Genomic DNA, 20,373 nt, shown 5'->3' on the forward strand with positions numbered 1-20,373 from the left:
GTTTTCCTACCTAGTTCTTCCTATGAATCCCGTTTATGCTGATTAAATAAGGCAAGACGTTTATTACAACTAAGTAATAAATAATGTCATGGTAATCACTCAAGTATGAGGTGCCTCTTTTCTTTCTTGCATTAAACAGGAACAAACACACATCAGTCTTAGCAACTCAAGTTATAAGAAGAGGGATATTGATCTCGGATCTTAAAGAATTGAAGGGCACTTTCTGACATATTAAAATAACAATGCAATAATAGTAGTTAACATTTCTGGACAGTTTAGTATTAGCCAGAAAAATACTGTGCTAATTGTTTTAGCCCTCCAAATCATTTACTCTTCTAACAGTCCTATAAAGGTGGGAATAATATTATGCCCATATCATCCTCTCCAATAGATGAGCTTTAAATGACAGACTTGGTCTATTAGACTTGGACTGGCTAGGGATCCCCCGTGCCTTTTAACTGAGAGGTAGGAAAGGTGAGATTCATGATAGTTTCTCAACAAATAGTTGAAGGTTGAAGAATTTCAAGTACTGGAGATAAAAGGTACTTTTTGCTTGTTTTTATACTAAGATTTGCCTTTGGCAGATTAGTATGATGGGACTTCGGCCTCAGTTTCCAAAGCAATTAGCCTATCTTACAATACCTGGCTGAGTGTTCTGAAGGAAAATAACAAATAAAATGATGCAATGGTATGGAATCAGCACTGTTACCAAATTATCTTTTCTTAAATATTTTTTAATTTAAGGATCGAACCTGTGCCACAGCAGTATCTAGAGCCACTGCAGTGACAATGCTGGATCCTTAACCTGCTGAGTTAAAAGGGAACTACCTTTTCTACAGTATTTTATCCCTTAAATGTTTGCTGAATCTTTACCAGGATAATCTCATTTAAAACAATCTTAAAATTTACAAAGTTCACCTCTCTCATGAAAACGTGTGATATAGTACCCACCCAGATCTTTTTGAAAAGATGGAATGATTCAGATCAAGGGACTTTGCAAACATAGTTTGTCATTAATGTTTATTTCAATTAAAGAAATGTGAATTCAGAATTAATGTAAAGTAAAACCTCAAATTATTTGGCAAAAGAAATGCTATTAAGATTTTAATTCAAATGTTTGTGGTACCTGTGCTATGAACTACAGACAGACATTAACAAAATAAACAGCACATTCTGAAGAAAATCAAATTCTGATAAATTCTGTTTGTGAAAATCAATTCAGTGCTACAGTTCCCCAGGGGAGAAATAACTTGCCTTGTTACCATTAGTTAAAAATCAAACAAACATATTTTCCTCTTTTATCTTTTCTTTTCTGACCACATCAGCGGCATGCAGAAGTTCCCAGGGCCAGGGATTGAACCTGAGCCACAAGAGTGACAACACTGAATCCTTAACTGCTAGGCCACCAGGGAGCTCCCCATTTTTCTCTTTATTTGTGACCATGACAGCACCATATACCATGTATAAACCTAAACCCTTTTGATCAGAGAACACAGTAAACTAAGCAAGACTGTGGTATTTAAGAGGGTGTAGAGATCATGTACTATAAAATATATTTTTTTGAAAATAAAAATTTTATAATCTATTTCAAAAATATCAAACAATTGAAAAATATCAACTGCAACAAAATTTCCAAACGGAAGTTCAGAAATCTTGGCAGAGCCACAAATATAACATCAAATACAATCTAGCTTCATTTACTAACTGAAACACTCATTAAAAATGATTTCTGTACGGGTAAACTCAGTATAACACTTTGACATTTCAATAGAAAGTGCTGTTCTGTCATACACTTATTAAAGTCTATTCTCTAGGCGTTCCCTGTGGCACAGCGGGTTAAGAATCCAGTGTTGTCAGAGCTGTGGCTTGGGTTCGATCCCTGGTCTGGGAACTTCCATATGCCAAGAGTGTGGCCAAAACCCCCAAAAAACAAACAAAAAAGTCTGTTCTCTAGTAATCTGAAGAAATTTCAAAATTGAGGCAAAAGAAGACTAAAAATAGAAACAATGCATCTTAAAGAGCTACATGTAAGTAATTTCCAAACACACAATTTTTATATCCTTATAGTTTAGAACAAATTTTCCCTGAGGACTCTCTCTCCTTAGTTAAAAAAATTAAAACATGATCTACAGAATTTTATTTTGATTTCTCTTCAATATGTGCAATTTTTTATCCATCAAAAGCATTTGTGTATCTTCCCTTCTAGACATCTCTAAGGTAATAGCCAACTGTAAACTGTCTTAAGGGGCTATTTGAGTAGCTACTGAAACATGACTGAGTTTTAGCACCCTGAGAACTGTACAGTGGGTGTCTCATACAACTGAAATAGTTAACTGTCCTAAAACTATCAACAGTTATTTTAACAAATTCAGAATGGCACTAGCTTTAAAGAAGAAAGAGATAATAGTAGTTCCAGCTCAGATGACCAATAAATAAGCAGTAAGAACTGAAAAAAAAAATAAAGAGTTGAATTAACATTGTGCTTTCTATGGAATAACGTGGAAAAAAATTAAGCCTTCTGCCCAACACAGGAAATACCTCCCTTGAAACCTTATTTAATGCAGTCTTGAGACTGTCACTCATTAATAATCATGCAAACCTAAAATTAGCATCATTGGAAATTTCATCACACAAATTGAAGTTCTCAATGCTATCACAAGATTCACAGCCCAAAAGACATACTATAATCAGTGCACACGGCTACTACCACTACCTGTTGTGCCCTAATTTTTTAAGGTCTTAAAAAACTCTTAGCTACTTGAGAGTTTAGGCCTCTTTCAAATAAATTAAGGATAACAAATATTGCCTTAAGTATGCCAATTTGCCTAGCATATTACACCAAAGGAAAATTAGCCTTAACAAGTTTCACTATGACCTACTGAATACAGTTCCCTCAGCACTATGATTTATGTGGCTTGCAAGAATAATAAATAACTTAAAACATTTAGATGTCATCTTTCTGAATATCTTCAAGAAGTGAGCAATTTCAGATGTCCAGAGGTGTGTCTTCTATCTTCTTAGTTATATATTAAGGTACTTTAGGCAGGACGACTTTGACCAAAACGACTTTTAGACCTAGATTTTTTAAACAGAAAAGAAGGTCAGAAGTGCTTCTGAAGTAATAGGAAGTTGCTACTGCTTTAGGTTATGATTGCTTGACAATGTCAAAGTTTAATGAAACTTCATGTAACTCCATAATCCATTTGCAAAAACTCTTACAAAAGATGTACTCTGGAATTCAGATATTTACTTCGGAGCAGATGATATGGTAAATATTTTGTATATTATGAATCTGGAGCAGTAGACCACAAACACATTAGTATTTCCTCAATGAAACAAATGAACATTTATCTTCAGAGAGATAAATAAAAACTATAAATAGCACCATAGTAGCTCAGATTGGGCTTGAGTTGCCATAAATGTATGAAAAAACTTTTGGGTTTCTGAGCTTTCTGGATTTCAGAACTGCAGATAAGGCATTTGGACCTGTAGCACTGATGATCAAATTTTAGTAACTGTTAATCTTTCAAATAAAATTTGTGATGTAAAATGACACAAGACCCGTAATTTAGATTTTACTAAGAGAAATACAATGAATAAGATTTCAATGATTTATACAAAGTAGTCATATATAACCTACAAACAGTATAAAAATCCTGCTAATTCACAGTAGCTCTATAGCTCACATTTTCATCAGCAGCTGGCTCAAAACAGCTGATTTGATAAACAAAAAATTTAAAAACCACACTTTCATTAAATGTGTGTTCATGACCTTTTAAAGTCTTAACTTTTAAATTAAAATATGGTTCTGATCAATTTCCTGATGATCTAGTCTCTGAAACAAAATAAAACTAAAATCAAATTATGTGCTTCTAGTGTTCATATGATTTTTTTCATAAAAATTACATATATATATACACATACGTATCTATATATAGATATATATCACAAAAAATTATATATATATATCTATATATATATATACACATCACTTCAAAGCCAGGGGCATTCTGAATTCATTTATGCTTACTTACCTGGTGTTTTTCTCTGAGCTGCTCTGCCGTGCATTGACTGGCACTGAGGCCTTGATTTGCGCTTCAAGCCTGGAATAAATACCTCCTGCAAACTGCAGAGTAAAGGAGCAAGGTTAAGTTATTATCTTTGTGGAACCTATAGCAGCTCTGCTTTGTTGAAATGGTATTACTTTTTTTTTCTTGGCTGTGCCCAGGGCATGTGGAAGTTCCTGGGCCAGGGACTGAACCTGAGTCACAGCAGCGACAATGCCAGATCCTTAACCTGTTGAGCCTCCAGGGAACTCTGAATTTTTAATTTAGAAGGAAGTTAATTTTGATTTTTATAATTCAGGCTCTTTGAATTATATGTATTCTTTTTAAAATAATTTTTTGTTGTTGTTGTTGTTGTTGCTATTTCTTGGGCCGCTCCCGCGGCATATGGAGGTTCCCAGGCCAGGGGTTGAATCGGAGCTGTAGCCACCGGCCTACGCCAGAGCCACAGCAACGCAGGATCCGAGCCGCGTCTGCAACCTACACCACAGCTCACGGCAACGCCGGATCGTTAACCCACTGAGCAAGGGCAGGAACCGAACCCGCAAGCTCATGGTTCCTAGTCGGATTCGTTAACCACTGCGCCACGACGGGAACGCCTTAAAATAATTACTTTTTATTTTTTGTCTTTTGAGGGCCACATCCATGGCATATGGAGGTTCCCAGGCTAGGGGTTGAATCAGAGCTACAGCTGCTAGCCTATGCCACAGCCACAGCAATGCAGGATCCCAGCCACATCTGTGACCTACACCACAGCTCACAGCAATGCTGACGCTGGATCCTTAAACCACTGAGCAACCAGGGATCGAACCCACATCCTCATGGATCCTAGTCAGGTCCGTTAACACTAAGCCATGATGGGAACTCCTATACGTATTTTAATAAGTAAAATTCACCTTTTTTTTTTTTTTTTTTTGTCTTGTTGTTGTTGTTGTTGCTATTTCTTGGGCCACTCCCGCGGCATATGGAGGTTCCCAGCCCAGGGGTTGAATCGGAGCTGTAGCCACCGGCCTACGCCAGAGCCACAGCAACGCAGGATCCGAGCCGCGTCTGCAACCTACACCACAGCTCACGGCAATGCTGGATCCTTAACCCACTGAGGAGGCCAGGGATGGAACACGCAACCTCATGGTTCCCAGTCAGATTCGTTAACCACTGCGCCACGATGGGAACTCCTCACCTTTTTTAATATACAGTTCTGAGTTCTGACAAATGCATAGAGTTGTGTAACCACTGTTATAATGGAGACAAAACAGTTCCATTACCCCCAAGAAAATTCCCTTGTGCCAATGTGACACCCCCAATTCCTGGGAAGCACTGATCTATTTTATGTCTCTACAGTTTTGCATTTTCTAGAACATTATTACAAATGGAGTCACCTAGTCCATAGCCTTTTGAATCTTTGGCTTTTTTCACTTAGTATCAGTAGCTCATTCTTTTTTTTTTTTTTTTTTTTGTCTTTTGTCCTTTTTTAGAGCTGCACCCATGGCACATGGAGGTTCCCAGGCTAGGGGTCTAATCGGAGCTGTAGCCAGCAGCCTGCACCAGAGCCACAGCATGCCAGATCTGAGCCACGTCTGCAACCTACACCACACCTCACAGCAACGCTGGATCCTTAACCCACTGAGCAAGGCCAGGGATCGAACCTGCAACCTAGTCGGATTTGTTTCCGCTGCGCCACAATGGGAACTCCTCATTCTTTTTTATATGTACCACAGTTTTATTCATTTACCAGGTAAGGGACATTTGGGTTGTTTCTAGTTTTTGGCAATTCTAAACAAAGCCACTATAAAAATATGTGTGAACTGATCTGTTTAGTGTACAATAAACTGCCAAACTGTTTTCCAAAGTGGTCATTCCTTTTTGCATCCTTACTAGTTATATATGAGAGTTCCAGATGCTCTATATCCACACCACTATGTTTAAAAGAAATTTTAGACATTCTAGTTGGTATACAGTGGTATCTCACTGAAGTTTTAATTTACATTTCCCTAATGACTAATGATGTTGAATCTTTTCCTGTGCTTATCTGCCACCTGTATCCCTTCTTTCATGAAGTGTATGGTTCATCTTTTGCCCACTTATTTTTATTGGATTATTTATCACTGAGTTTTGAGAATTTTTAATGTATTCTGGACACAAATCTTTTGAGATAAACATTATATATATATATATTTTTTTTCTCATAGTTCATGGCTTTTCTTTTCCTTCTGTTAATAATGCCTTTCAAAAAGACGAAGTTTTTTTTTTTTTTTTACATTTTTTTTTTTTTAATTTTCCCACTGTACAGCAAGGGGATCAAGTTATCCTGACATGTATACATTACAATTACATTTTTTTTCCCCACCCTTTGTTCTGTTGCAACATGAGTATCTAGACAAAGTTCTCAATGCTACTCAGCAGGATCTCCTTGTAAATCTATTCTAAGTTGTCTCTGATAACCCCAAGCTCCCGATCCCTCCCACTCCCTCCCTCTCCCATCAGGCAGCCACAAGTCTTTTTTCCAAGTCCATGATTTTCTTTTCTGAGGAGATGGTCATTTGTGCTGGATATTAGATTCCAGTTATAAGTGATATCATATGGTATTTGTCTTTGTCTTTCTGGCTCCTTTCACTCAGTATGAGATTCTCTAGTTCCATCCATGTTGTTGCAAATGGCATTATGTCATTTTTTTTAAGGCTGAGTAGTATTCCATTGTGTATCTATACCACATCTTCTGAATCCAATCATCTGTTGATGGACATTTGGGTTGTTTCCATGTCCTGGCTATTGTGAATAGTGCTGCAATGAACATGTGCATGTGTCTCTTTTAAGTAGAGTTTTGTAAAAAGACGAAGTTTAAAATTAAGTCCAATTTGCCAATTTTTTTGTGGATCATGCTTCTGGGTTGCAATTAAGAAATGTTTGCCCAACCCATGGTGATAAAGATGTTTTTACTATGTTTTTCTTTTAGAACTTTATAGGGGATTAAATTTTTAAATAATTAGGGGCAAGAGTTATTGTGAATATATAATACCAATACCAATGATGATGATAATATGACTAACATGTAATTCTAGTAAAAGTATAGGTTTTGCTAGTCATCATTTTCAGCAAAATAACACTTTTAAAGATAATATCTAAGCAAAAAAACCCAACAACCCAATTGAAGAATGGGCAAAAGACCTGAACAGACCTTTCTTCAAAGATATACAGATGGCCAATAAGCACATGAAAAAATGCTCAACATCACTAATTATTAGAGAAATGCAAATCAAAACTACCATGCGATATCAGCTCACACCTGCCAGAATGGCCATCATTAACGAGTCAACAAATAACAAATGCTGGAAAGGTGTGGAGAAAAGGGAACCCTCCTACACTGCTGGTGAGAACGTAAACTGGCACAACCACTATGGAAAACAGTATGAAGATACCTCAGAAAACTAAATACAGAACTACCGTATGACCCAGTAATCCCACTCTTGGGCATATATCCAGACAAAACTTTCCTTCAAAAAGATACATGCACCCGTTGTTCACTGCAGCGCTATTTACAATAGCCAAGACATGGAATCAACCTAAATGTCCATTGATAGATGAATGGATTAAGATGTGGTATTTATACACAATGGAATACTACTCAGCCATAAAAACAAACAAAATAATGCCATTGGTAGCAACATGGATGGAACTAGAGACTCTCATACTAAGTGAAATAAGTCAGAAAGAGAAAGACAAATACTATGATATCACTTATATTTGGAATCTAATATACAGCACAGATGAACCTTTCCACAGAAAAGAAACTCATGGACTTGGAGAACAGACGTGTGGTTGCCAAGGGGGATGGGGATGGAGTGGGATGACTGGGAGCCTGGGTCAAACCACTGCATTGGAATGGATAAACAATGTGATGCTAACTACTGCATTTGGAATGGATAAACAATGAGATCCTGCTGTATAGCACAGAACTGTATCTGGTCACTTGTGATGGAATGTGGTGGAAGATAACGTGAGAAAAAGGAGATATACATATAACTAGGTCACCTTGCTATACAGTAGAAACTGATAGAACTGACACTGTAAATCAACTATAACGGAAAAAGTAAAAATCATAAAACAAACAAACAAAAAATAAAGATAACATCTAAGCATTCATGCAGAATTGATCAAAATCAGCTACTTCCAGGAAGCTACCCTCTGGATAGTCAGAAATGCATAGAATTAACCTCCTCTTGGTGGGACATTACACTTCCAAGGACAATGTACTTTACTCTGTATGTTACAGAGGACTCAATGGACTAGGGATAATAAAAGGTGGGGAAAAACTTTTATGTGAATGAACTGGCTAATTGGTACAGAATATAATACATAAAAATATCTTATCTTTTAAAATTCTGCCTAAAATCTCTTTATACTCTTGATGAAAATAAAGTAGGAAGGAATATATAAACAAGCACAGTACACAATTCTTACTTCTTTTGCTTCCTTTGACTTGACTCGGTCCAGATCACCCAATCTCATTTTTATTAGGTGCCCTGTAATTTCAGACATCCGCCGCTGATCTGAAGGTAGAAATTCATAAAACTTACTTTTTATGAGGACGTTTTATTCATTTCTTAAAGATTACAACCATCAAGAGTTTATGAAAACACCATTGGATATTATTTATAGATACATATACCTATTTATCTTTGAAGAATTTTAGGCTGCAAATGGCAAAACGGCTCATACACAGGTAACTGTACTGCTTTAAAAATTACTGTAAATCAGCTTAAAACATATTCAGTTTTCTTTAGAGTGGAAGTAGTGAGCAAAAGTCAATCTGAGAGAATTCGTAACCACAGATGCATAAAACAATACATTACTTGGATTGTCCAGTAATAAAACTCTGTCAATGCCTAAGGGAAGGTGCTAATTCTGGTCTTATTCCAATTAGAACCTTGAAAGCTATTGAGCATACTTCATAAAATAAAAAGTTCCTATCATGGTCATTTATACCTAATTTTATCCAAATAACACTTACCATCTTCTCTTTGTGCGTCTTGGTTGAATCTTAAGGACCTTGTGGCATCCCACTTATTCTTCTGCATACTCACGCTATTGAAAAAAATCAATGAAAATTAGTACTGATGCTTTTAGAGTGGATATCTGATTGGATTAAGGAGCAATACTCACATGAAAGGAGATGCATCTCTAGACGCTGACTAAAAAAAAAGCAGACATTAAGGTCCAATTAGAATATATTTACTGATGCGTGTTACACAGGTAATAATAAAAAAGTTTACATTTATTAAGTGCAAGATACTCTACCAAGGGTGTTACAAGCATTCTTTCATTGAAGCCTTGAAACAACCATGTGAGAGAGGTGGTATTATTATCTCTATAATACAATAGCTTCAGAGAAGTTAAGAAATTTGTTCAAAGAGAAACAGACCTAGAATAAGAACCCAGCTTTATCTGTCTAATGTGGTGGCACCCTCCCCCCCATACCCCCAGGCAATCTTTTAGAATTCACTCATTCTATGCCTGTGGTCCTTAACATGGAGATGGACATACAACTTGTCCAATGTAATTGTGTGGAATTTGTCTCAACCCCAGCTTTTCACACATTTTTGGAACCCACAGTTTATCTTTTAGCCAACTATAGTTATACTGTCCTTTTGTTCCTACCTGGCTTTTTACCCCTTCCTTTGAAGGCATGAGGAAAAAAATAATTTTAAAACGTCATATAATATAATTTATTTAAACATTTTAAAGCCTACTTTATTTTTTGAATAAGTAATACTGGTTCAAAATCCAAAAAGGACAAATAGCACATACAGTTAAAAAGTCTTGGTCCCCCAGACATTCAGTTCCCTTCCTTTAAGGCAAACAATCTTATCAGATATTTTACAGATATACAAGGAAGATCAGAGATATTCCTTCATCTCCTCTACATAAGTGGTAGCATAACATGCCACTATACATTGTGCTCCGCGCTCTCCTTTCCTCATGTGTCAATTCACCTTAGAGATCTTTCAATTTTTACAGAGGCTCTTCACTCTTTTTTTTTTTTTTTTTGGCTACGCCAGTGGCATGCAAAAGTTCCTAGGCCAGGGATTGAACCTGCGCCACAGCAGTGACCCAAGCCACTGCAGTAACAATGCTGGATCCTTTATCCACTCTGTCACGAGGTAATGCCTCTTAACTCATGTTACACTGCTAGCATTCCACTGTGGTACTTGTTACTCTTCTTTTTCAGATTTTTCTTGGCTATATTTGCTTGCTTACTTCTCTATATGAATTTTAGAACAGTAATGGATAATTCAGAATTACCTTCTCCGATGCCTTTTCTTTCTTCTGACCACAGGGTGAAGACATCTGCTTTTTTGGTTGTTTAGTGAACTTCTTTGGCTTCTCCTTTTTCCCTGGTAACAGAAGGTCAATGTTATGAGCATAAGTCCCATATACTTCTCCAATGCACTTGTCAAATCCAAACAATAAAACCACTGGAAAATAATTTTTCTTTTTTTCTTTTTTTGCTTTTTAGGACCACACTCATGGCATATGGAGGTTCCCAGGCTAGAGGTCAAATCAGGAGTTGTAGCTGTTGGCCTATGCAGAGCCACAGCAACACAGGATCCAAACCACGTCTGCAACCTACACTACAGCTCACAGCAACACTGGATTCCCCACCCACTGAGCAAGGCCAGGGGTTGAAGCCACATCCTCTTGGATACTAGTTGGATTCGTTTCTGGTGCACCACAATGGGAACTCCAAAAAACACTGTTTTTTAAAACTAACAAATTACCTTTGGATCAAAGTAAATATAGGGAGAAGTCAAACTGAAGGTGCTTTATGGAGGTTCATTTTAATTACTTTTCTCTGTTCTATTTGATGAAAATCTTTGGGGAGGGGGAAATGAGGGCAATGATTTCAAAGTCGCAGTGAAATGAAATATAGAAAAATGTGGGGAAACCACATATTTATTTCTCTGAGTCTAATTTGACAGTGAAGTCATCTCCTAATTCAAAATTTTTAATACAAAAAATTACTATAGGAGTTCCTGCCGTGGTTCAGCAGAAACAAATCTGACTAGTATCCATGAGGATGCAGGTTCATCCTGGCCTCACTCAGTGGGTTAAGGATCCAGCGTTGCCGTGAGCTGTGGCGTAGGTTGCAGATACAGCTCATATCTGGTGTTGCTGTGGCTATGGTGTAGGCCGGCAGCTGTAGCTCTGATTTGACCCCTAGCCTGGGAATCTGCATATGCTGCAGGTGCAGTGCAAAAAGACAGAAACAAAAACGGAAAACCAAAAATCTTTTTTTCTTTTTTGGCTGCCCTGCAGCACATGGAGTTCCTGGGCCAGGGACCAGATCTTAGGTGCAGTCCCAACCTAAGCTGCAGGTGCAGTAATGCCAGATCCTTTACCCACTGAACCAGGCTGGGGATTGAAGCTGCATTCCTAGCACACCCAAGACACAGCCAATACTGTTGTGCCACAGCAGGAACTCCACAAAAAAATCTTTAAAATGTCTTGTTCATGCAGCAAGTGGAGCCATGAAAGTGAAAATGGAGGTAGGACAGAAAGGATTTGGGGAAAAAGCAGATTTGGGACAACTATATTCCCAACTAGGGCATTCCTGTAGTCAACAGTCTCAATTTATTCTGGCTGACAGTTTAGCAGAGGACAGAAAGGCAGAAAATAGGGAGGGGGAAAAGGTATTTCTCTAAAGACAATGTTTGAAGGTAAGAATAATACATTGAATCACTGTTTCCCAAATATCAATTATTTATGCATCATCTTCACACTTTTTGCTCTATCATTTAAAAAGGAAACTTTATATCATCATAAATGAAAAACCTATAAAATGTGCTATATAAAAGATAACTTTGAAGACAACAGAATAAAAACAAAACAACATCAATAATCGAGATAAATTTATTTGCCTGCTGGCAAGCTTGAGCCCTTGACATGTGTCTCTCTTTGCTAAAGCAGGAGATTACTAAGAGTTATAATGCTGCTTTTTAAAAGCCATGATAAGGTGGGATGTATGATAATCACAATGTGAAAAGATTGGACAATTCCTTCCAAAAAACAATGATAACAGAACAAAAATATTAACAACCAACCATCCGTGGGTACTGGCAAATAATGAAGACAAAGTTCAATGTTTACATTTGAAAGATGCAAGAGGCAAGAACGGTCAGTTTGTGGCTTTCTTGTCTGAGGGCACGCCCCTACCCCCCCAGCTCGAGGAGGGAAATTACAGCCTTCAGTCCCAGGGAGATGATAGAGTTCAAAGCTTCAGAGAAGCTGGAAATTTAAAGGGAAAGATTTGGAAGCAGAAAGTCACAGATCTGAGATCAAAAATATGAGTATAAAGTCTGCCCAAATTCCTAGCTGAGTGTGGAATGATACAAGCATATGGGAGACGCTAGGCAGCCCAGCTAAAAAGTCAAGCAGAGGAGTTCCTGCTGTGGCACAATGGGATCAGCAGCATCTTGGGAACGCTGGGTCGCAGGTTTGACCCCCTGCCCAGATCCAGCCGCTTAGGTAATGACTGTGGCTTGGACCTGATCCTTGGCCTGGGAACTCTAGCAGCTCAAATATGAAAAAAGAAAAGAAAAGAAAAGAAAAGGAAAGAAAAGAAAAGGAAAGGAAAGAAAAGAAAAGTCAAGCAGAAACTAGGGTCAGGTGTTGACCCCTGCAAGACAGAACTGCTCTTTGTGGGATGTGGGGGTTTCTTGTGCCTTTGACTAAATGATTTCTCCCTGCCTTGAATTTCTGAGAGCCTATGTCTTACTTTTCCATTTTTGGCGGTCCCATGGCATATGGGGTTCCCAGGCCAGGGTTCAGATCTGAGCCATAGTTGACACTCAAGTTGCAACTGTGGTAATGCTCAACACACTGTGCTGGGGCCAGGGGATCAAATGCTTGTCCCAGCGCTCCCAAGACATCCCAATCCCACTGTGTCACAGTGGGAGTTCCTGAGAGCAGAAGTCTTATTGGCTTGACGTCTTTATTAGCTTGAGGTATCAGAGGTCAAACATCAGACTGGAAAAATAACTAGAAATCCAGAGGGGCCCCCTAGAGCAAGGAAACCACTAAGCAGGTGTGAGCCTCCAAATCTGAATAAAAATTCTGTCCAAATCCTTGGCTAATGACAAAACTACACAGGCTGGTGTGGCCCTTGGTGGCGGTGGTGGTTGTGGGCCAAACTAAAGCAGCAGTAGCAGTGAGCTGCCAAACAAAGCTGTGCAGAGACACCACCCACTGCATACTGGGGTGGGGGGGAGGGAGTTGGGGGGGAACGACAGATTCTGCAGTTTGGTTCTTGTAAGCAATTAACTTGAACTGAACAAAAACCCAACAATTCTCAGAAGAACAAAACATTTCAGAGTTGTACAAAGATAATCTACAATGCCCAATTTTCACCCAAAAGTTATGAGATAAAGAAAGTGAAACATAGGACCCACTCAGAAAAGAAACAATAAAAACTGATTCTGAGAGGGTTAGCATGTTGGACTTGGGAGAAAATAACTTCAAAGAAACTATTATAAATATGTTCAAAGGAAAAATGGTAGTATTGCTAAAGCACATAGAGAATCTTAACAGAGAAATGTAAACTCTAAAAGAAGAACTGGGGGAAATTCTAGAGCCAGAGAATCTTAACAGAGAAATGCAAACTCTAAAAGAAGAACTGGGGGAAATTCTAGAGCCGAGAAGCACACTAACTGAAATGAATAAATGTACTAGATAGGCTCAAGAGAAAATCTGAAATGGCAGACAAGTGAATGAGTGAACATGAAGTTAAGCACTGGAAATTATTCAATTAAAAAAATAGAGAGATGACTGAAGAAGAAAAAAAAAAACCCTCAGCCTTAAAGAACTGTGGGATAACATCACAGGCCTAACATACGTGTATTGGAGCTCCAGAAAATGAATAGAAAGGAGTAGAAAAAAATGCTTAAAGAAATAATGACTGTAAGATACCCCAAATGTTATTAAAAACATTAATTTACAGATTCAAGAAGCTCAACACATCTCAACTAAGATAAACACAAAGAAAACACCTCTAGGCATATCACAGTCAAGCTTCTAAAATATAAAAAGAAAATTTTGAAAGCAACAAGATTAAAAGGGCACATTACACAATTTTATCACAATGACTGACCTTCTTATCAGAGACAACGGAGGCCAGAAGACAATGAAAGGTGCTTAAAGAAAAAAATTGGTTTTTTTTTTTTTGTCTTTTTGTCATTTCTTGGGCCGCTCCCGCGGCATATGGAGGTTCCCAGGCTAGGGGTCTAATGGGAGCTGTAGCCGCCGGCCTACGCCAGAGCCACAGCTACGCAGGATCCGAGCCGCGTCTGCAACCTACACCACAGCTCACGGCAACGCCGGGATCATTAACCCACTGAACGAGGCCAGGGATCGAACCCGCAACCTCACGGTTCCTAGTTGGATTCGTTAACCACTGCGCCACGATGGGAACTCCGAAAAAAATAATTGTTAACCAAGAATTCTGTATGGAGAAAACTGTACTTCAAAAACAAAAGTGAAATAAAGACATTTTCAGATAAATTAAAAACAAGAAGAATTCACTACTATACCTGCACTATAGGAAATAATGAAAGAAGCCCTTCAGAGTGAAAGAAAATAACATCAGATGATACAAAGAAAAATAGTAAACATGGGTAAATATAAAAGACTAAAATGTATACTTTTTTCTTGTTTTCTTCTCTAAATGACATACAACTGTTTAAAGCAAAAATCACATCACTGTTAATATATATGACAATGATAGCATAAAGAAGCGGAGGTAAGTAAAACAATAACATTATTTTAAGGTTCTTATATTTTATCTGGAACTTTAAGTAGATTGAGACAGGTTAAAGAGGTATGCTGTAATCTTTAGATCAAATGCAAAGAAATATAACTAAATAAGATACTAAAATTATTTTCTTAGCACAAAAAAAAAGCAGGAAAGGGAAAACAGAAACAAAATATCTGAGAATATAAATGGAATAAGTGTTCCTATCAAAATACAGAGACTGTCAAACTGGATAAAAGAGCTATTTCTAACAATATGATATCTACAAGATATGCACTTTAAATCAAAAAAACACGAAGAGGTTGAAAATAAAAGTATAGAAAAAAGATATGTCATCCAAATGGTAAATGGAAGAAATCTGGAGCAGATTATGTGAATATTAAACAAAACAGACTTTAAGATAAGCAGTTTTACTTTGGACGAAGAGGGATATACCATGATAAAAAGTCAATTAATTATAAATGTATACGTCCTTAATCATAAAGAGCTAACATACACAAAGCAAAAACTGAGATTGATAGGAAAAATACATAAATAATTATAACAAGATTACAGCACTAGTATCTTACTAATTGACACAACAAGTAGGCAGAAAATGAGCATGATTACAGAAGGCTTGTATCAGAACAATCAAACCACCTTGACCCTACATTTACAGACCACTCCACCAATAACAGCAGATTCACATTCTTTTCATGCATATCTGGAATATGTCTCAATAAATTTACAGTGTGATACCACAAACAAACAGTACATTTTCTCACCATGATGGAATTAAATTAGAAATCTATAACTGGGAGTTCCCGCTGTGGCGCAGAGGAAACAAATCTGACTAAGAACCATGAGCTTGTGGGTTCGATCTCTGGCCCCACTCAGTGGGTTAAGGAACTGGATTGCCATGAGCTGTGGTGTAGGTTGCAGACGTGGCTCGGACCTGACGTTGCTGTGGCTCTGGCGTAGGCCGGCAGCAACAGCTCTGATTGGACCCCTAGCCTGGGAACCTTCATATGCTGCGGGTGTGGCCCTGAAAAGAAAAAAAAAAAAAGAAAGAAAGAAACCTATAATTGAAAAGAATACAGAAGAATCTGAAAATATTTAGAAATTAAACACCTTACTAAAAAATGCGTGGGTCAAAGACAAAATCATGAGGGAAATTTGAAAATATTTTTGTATTGGATATGAAACAAGATATATGAAAATCTGTGGGAAATACTTAAAAGCAGTGTTTAGAGTGAAACTTATAGCTTTAAATTCTTACATTAGAAAAAAGGGTAAGTAAAAAAATATGATGCAAGTTTCTACCTTAAGAAGCTAAAAAAAAAAAAGAAATTAAGCCTAAAGTAATTACAAGCAAGGAAACACTAAATATAAGAATGAAAATCAATGAAATATGAAACAGACAAGCTATAGAGAAAGTCAATGAAATCTAAAGCTGGTTCCTGAAAAGAGCAATAAAACTAATAAACTTCTAGCTAAATTGATTAAGAAAGAGATAAAACACAAATTATCAATATCAGTAATGCAAGAGGGACCTCACTAGAGATCTTTCATGTAGGAAAGGATAATAAGAAGATACCACAAGGAGTTTCCTGATGGCTCAGTGGGTTAAGGATCCAATGTTGTCATTGCTATGGCGAGGGTTTAAGCCCTGGTCTGGAACTTCTTCATGTGCAGGCAAAGTCAAAAATCAAAAAACAGGAGTTCCCATCGTGGCGCAGTGGTTAACAAATCCGAATAGGAACCATGAGGTTGCGGGTTCGGTCCCTGCCCTTGCTCAGTGGGCGTTGCCATGAGCTGTGGTGTAGGTTGCAGACGCGGCTCGGATCCCGCGTTGCTGTGGCTCTGGCATAGGCCAGTGGCTACAGCTCTGATTCAAGCCCTGGCCTGGGAACCTCCATATGCCACAGGAGCGGCCCAAAGAAATAGCAAAAAGACAAAAAAAAAAAAAAAAAAAAAAAAAAAAAAAAAAATCAAAAAACAAAAAAGCTATAGCAATCACAGAAGTATGTGAAAAAAGAAAAGGAATACCATGAGCAACTTTATGCCAATAAATGTGACAACTAGGATAAAATGGACCATTCCTTGAAAGACAAAAATTGTCAAAACAGATTAAAGAAGAAATAGAAAACTTGAATAGCACCATATTAAAGATATAATTAAGAACCTTCCTATAAAGAAAACCCCAGGCCCAGATGACTTCGCTATTGAATCTCATCATACATTTATGGTAGAAAGAATACAAATACTATACAATGGAGTTCCCCGGTGTGGCTCAGTGGTTAACAAAAACGACTAGGAACCATGAGATGGCAGGTTCAATCCCTGGGTTGAGGATCCAGCGTTGCCATGAGCTGTGGTATAGGTCGCAGACGCGGCTCGGATCCTGCGTTGCTGTGGCTGTGGTGTAGGCTGGTGGCTACAGCTCCGATTCGACCCCTAGCCTGGGAACCTCCATATGCCGCAGGAGCAGCCCTAGAAATGGCAAAAAGACAAAAAAAAAAAAAAAAAAAAAAAAAAAAAAAAAAAAAACCCCAATACTATACAAATTCTTTCAGAAAAGAGAAGTCAACACTTTTCAACTCATTTTATGAGGTTAGTATTAACCTGATATCAAAACTTGAACACATCACAAGAAAATTATAGACAAACAAAACAAAATGAACACAACAAAATCTTTAACTAAATACGAGCAAGTAAAATACAGCACATAAAAAGAAAAACACCTCATGACCAAGTGGAGTTTACCTTAGAAGACTGATGTAACATTCAAAAAATCAATCTAATTCATCATTTTGAAATAATAATGGAGAAAAACTATATTATCATCTTAATAGATGGAGAAAAAGCATTTGACAAAAATCAACACCCATTCACTGTAATAACTTGGCAAATCAGAAATAGAAAACAATGTCCTCCACCCGAAAAAGGGCATTATGAGAAACCATCAACTAACATTACATACTCAATTGCTAAATATTGCATGCTTTTCTCTAAGATAAGGAAGGAGGCAAGAATGTCTGTTCCTGACACCTTTTTTTTTTTTTGGCTGCACCTGCGGCATGTGGAAGTTCCTGGGCAAGGGATCAAACCTGTGCTGCAGTTGCAGCCTGTGCCACAGCTGTAGCCAAAAAAAGAAAACCAGTTATGCCATAAGGGAACCTTCTCACCACTTCTATTCAACTTTACATCCTAACCATTGCTTGAAGGCAAGATAAAGAGATTAAAGACATACTATTGGAAAGGAATCTAATAGGTAAAGAAAAATTAAGTCAGTTTAGCCATGGTCAAAGGATACAAAGATCAGTATTTCAATATTACCATTAATGAACAATTGGAAAAATTTAAAAACCTACTTCCATTTATAAAAGCTTAAGAAAAAACTTAGGAATACATTTAACAAAAGATGTTCAACATCTGCATAGTTAAACTACAGAACATTATTGAGAGACATTAAAGAAGACTTAAATGGAGAGAGAGTCTGTGTTCATGGGATTGGAAGACTTGTCATTGTTTAAAAAAACCCAAAAAACCAATATACAGGTTCAACACAATCCCAATAAAAATACCAGGAATATTTTTGAGAAATAGTCACACTCAATCTAAAAGGCACAGGAAAAGCAAAGCACCTAGAGATAAACCAAAATAAACTAAAACAAAAGAATAATTTTGGAGGACTCACACCACTCGACTTCAAAACAAAACATATGGATTTGCACCCAAAAATATATAAAGAACTCTTACAATTCATTAAGGCAAACAATCAATTAAAAACCTGGCAAAAGATTTAAAAAGATACTTAACAAAAAATATATACCAATGGCCAAAAAGAACATGAAAAGATGCCTAGAACTATATACCCACTAGAATGGCTAACGTTAAAAAAATAATAATAATACCAAGTACTCTGGGTTAGTATCAGGGTTAGGCAATCTTGATGAATCTGGAGGAGTTTGGCCTCCTTTATGTTCTTTCCATGTTGTAACCTACCATATAGACATATAAAGCCAATTCCTCATCCTTTGAATTGAAGCCTTCAGAATACAACCATTCATAAAAATGAGACGATTTTAACTTAGAAATCCATACTTTGTTTCTTGGATACTTCTTCTTCATCTCCAACCTCATCTTCAGTGACCTCAGATCCGGTAGTATATTCTTCTTCTTCTGAAAACAATGACTGTTGTTTCTGAATTAAAAAAAAAAAAACACATCCTACTAAAACTTTAAATTATCACATCACCAATAAACTCTAACATATTTATCTAAATTTATTTTGGATGAATGAGCCAAACAAGAACTGAAAAAATGACTACTGCCTAAGCACAACATTCAGGAAACGGATGTAAGAATTCCTACATTTAGGACAGGATCACATTACATAAAATATTTAAAAAATTTGGAGTTAAAAAAAAAAAAATTGGAGTTCCTATCGTGGTTCAGCAACATAGAACCCAACACAGTGTCTGTGAGGATATGGGTTCAATCCCTAGCCTTGCTCAGTTGGTTAAGGATCCAGCCTTGCACTGGCAGGTGCAGTTCCAATTCAACTCCTAGCCTAGGAACTTCCATATGCTGCAGTGTGGCCATAAAAAGAAAAAAAATTTTTTTTAAATTTATTTCCTTCATAGATTCTAGCAGAGTGATGGGCACACAACAGATACTTAGTATTTTCTGAATTGTACGTGTATCACTCAACAGGAAGTATCTTCCTTGATATTAAGATTAAATTAAAACAAAATAATTGTCGATATTAACACAGTCTCATAAATAGGCACGTGTACATTCTTTGGGTGGATGTGGCCCTGGATTACTTAAGGTATCTGCATCAAGTTTCCTGCATCTATCCACCCTCCTATCTGTTATCAGTGATCCAAATTCCTGTCCCATTCTTGTAAATACTAGTGGCAGGTGGGATAGTAATGGCAAATAGGTTAAAAAAAAAAAAAAAATCGGAGTTCCTGTCGTGGCGCAGTGGTTAACGAATCCGACTAGGAACCATGAGGTTGCGGGTTTGGTCCCTGACCTTGCTCAGTGGGTTAACGATCCGGCGTTGCCGTGAGCTGTGGTGTAGGTTACAGACGTGGCTCGGATCCCTTTGCGTTGATGTGGCTCTGGCATAGGCCGGTGGCTATAGCTCCGATTCAACCCCTGGCCTGGGAACCTCCATATGCCGCAGGAGCGGCCCAAGAAATAGCAACAACAACAACAACAACAAAAGACAAAAAAAAAAAAAAAAAAAAAAAAAAAATCAATCAGCTAAATTGAGAACTTCATAGATCTGCTGCTTTGTTCAATGTCTTAAATGTGACTTAAAAGTGACTTTTAAAAAAATCATTTAAGAGGATTTATGGATCATGCAGCCAGATAATGGAGTATTTGTCTGTTTTACATAATGACATTTTTAGTAAGTGTAAAATTATAAAAGCTAAAAAGCATGATATAAGCATTTAACATTTAATAACTGTAAAATAAGATACTGATAAGATTCTATTAAGCTAAACTTTG

At 37.3% G+C, this 20,373-nt stretch overlaps 1 protein-coding gene and 1 long non-coding RNA gene across 28 annotated transcripts in view; one reads left to right on the forward strand and one right to left on the reverse strand.

Moving 5' to 3' along the window:
• Nucleotides 1–20,373, forward strand: part of LOC146404771 (uncharacterized) — a 1,009,186-nt gene that overhangs the window by 980,006 nt on the left and 8,807 nt on the right. The window lies entirely within an intron of this gene.
• SANBR (SANT and BTB domain regulator of CSR) overlaps nucleotides 1,004–20,373 on the reverse strand; it is a 71,275-nt gene continuing 51,905 nt past the window's right edge. For 14 of the 27 annotated variants that reach the window (XM_085019115.1, XM_021087517.2, XM_085019113.1 and 11 more), the window contains 7 exons: nucleotides 18,955–19,054; nucleotides 10,365–10,456; nucleotides 9,225–9,253; nucleotides 9,073–9,146; nucleotides 8,523–8,611; nucleotides 4,035–4,126; nucleotides 1,004–3,075 (listed from right to left, as the gene is read on the reverse strand). In XM_085019115.1, coding sequence (XP_084875241.1) covers nucleotides 3,039–3,075; nucleotides 4,035–4,126; nucleotides 8,523–8,611; nucleotides 9,073–9,146; nucleotides 9,225–9,253; nucleotides 10,365–10,456; nucleotides 18,955–19,054 — 513 coding nt within the window. In that variant the 3' untranslated portion in view covers nucleotides 1,004–3,038. Of the gene's footprint in view, nucleotides 3,076–4,034; nucleotides 4,127–8,522; nucleotides 8,612–9,072; nucleotides 9,147–9,224; nucleotides 9,254–9,719; nucleotides 9,738–10,364; nucleotides 10,457–18,954; nucleotides 19,055–20,373 lie in introns of those variants that run through there. The other 13 variants (XM_085019114.1, XM_021087515.2, XM_021087509.2 and 10 more) reach the window with 2 other exon arrangements.

Source organism: Sus scrofa, chromosome 3 (genome assembly GCF_054392235.1).
Source record: "Sus scrofa isolate SSC_HxYL_T2T_F1_AM1 chromosome 3, Sscrofa_HxYL_maternal_Yorkshire_Landrace_v2.0, whole genome shotgun sequence".
NCBI lineage: Eukaryota > Metazoa > Chordata > Mammalia > Artiodactyla > Suidae > Sus > Sus scrofa.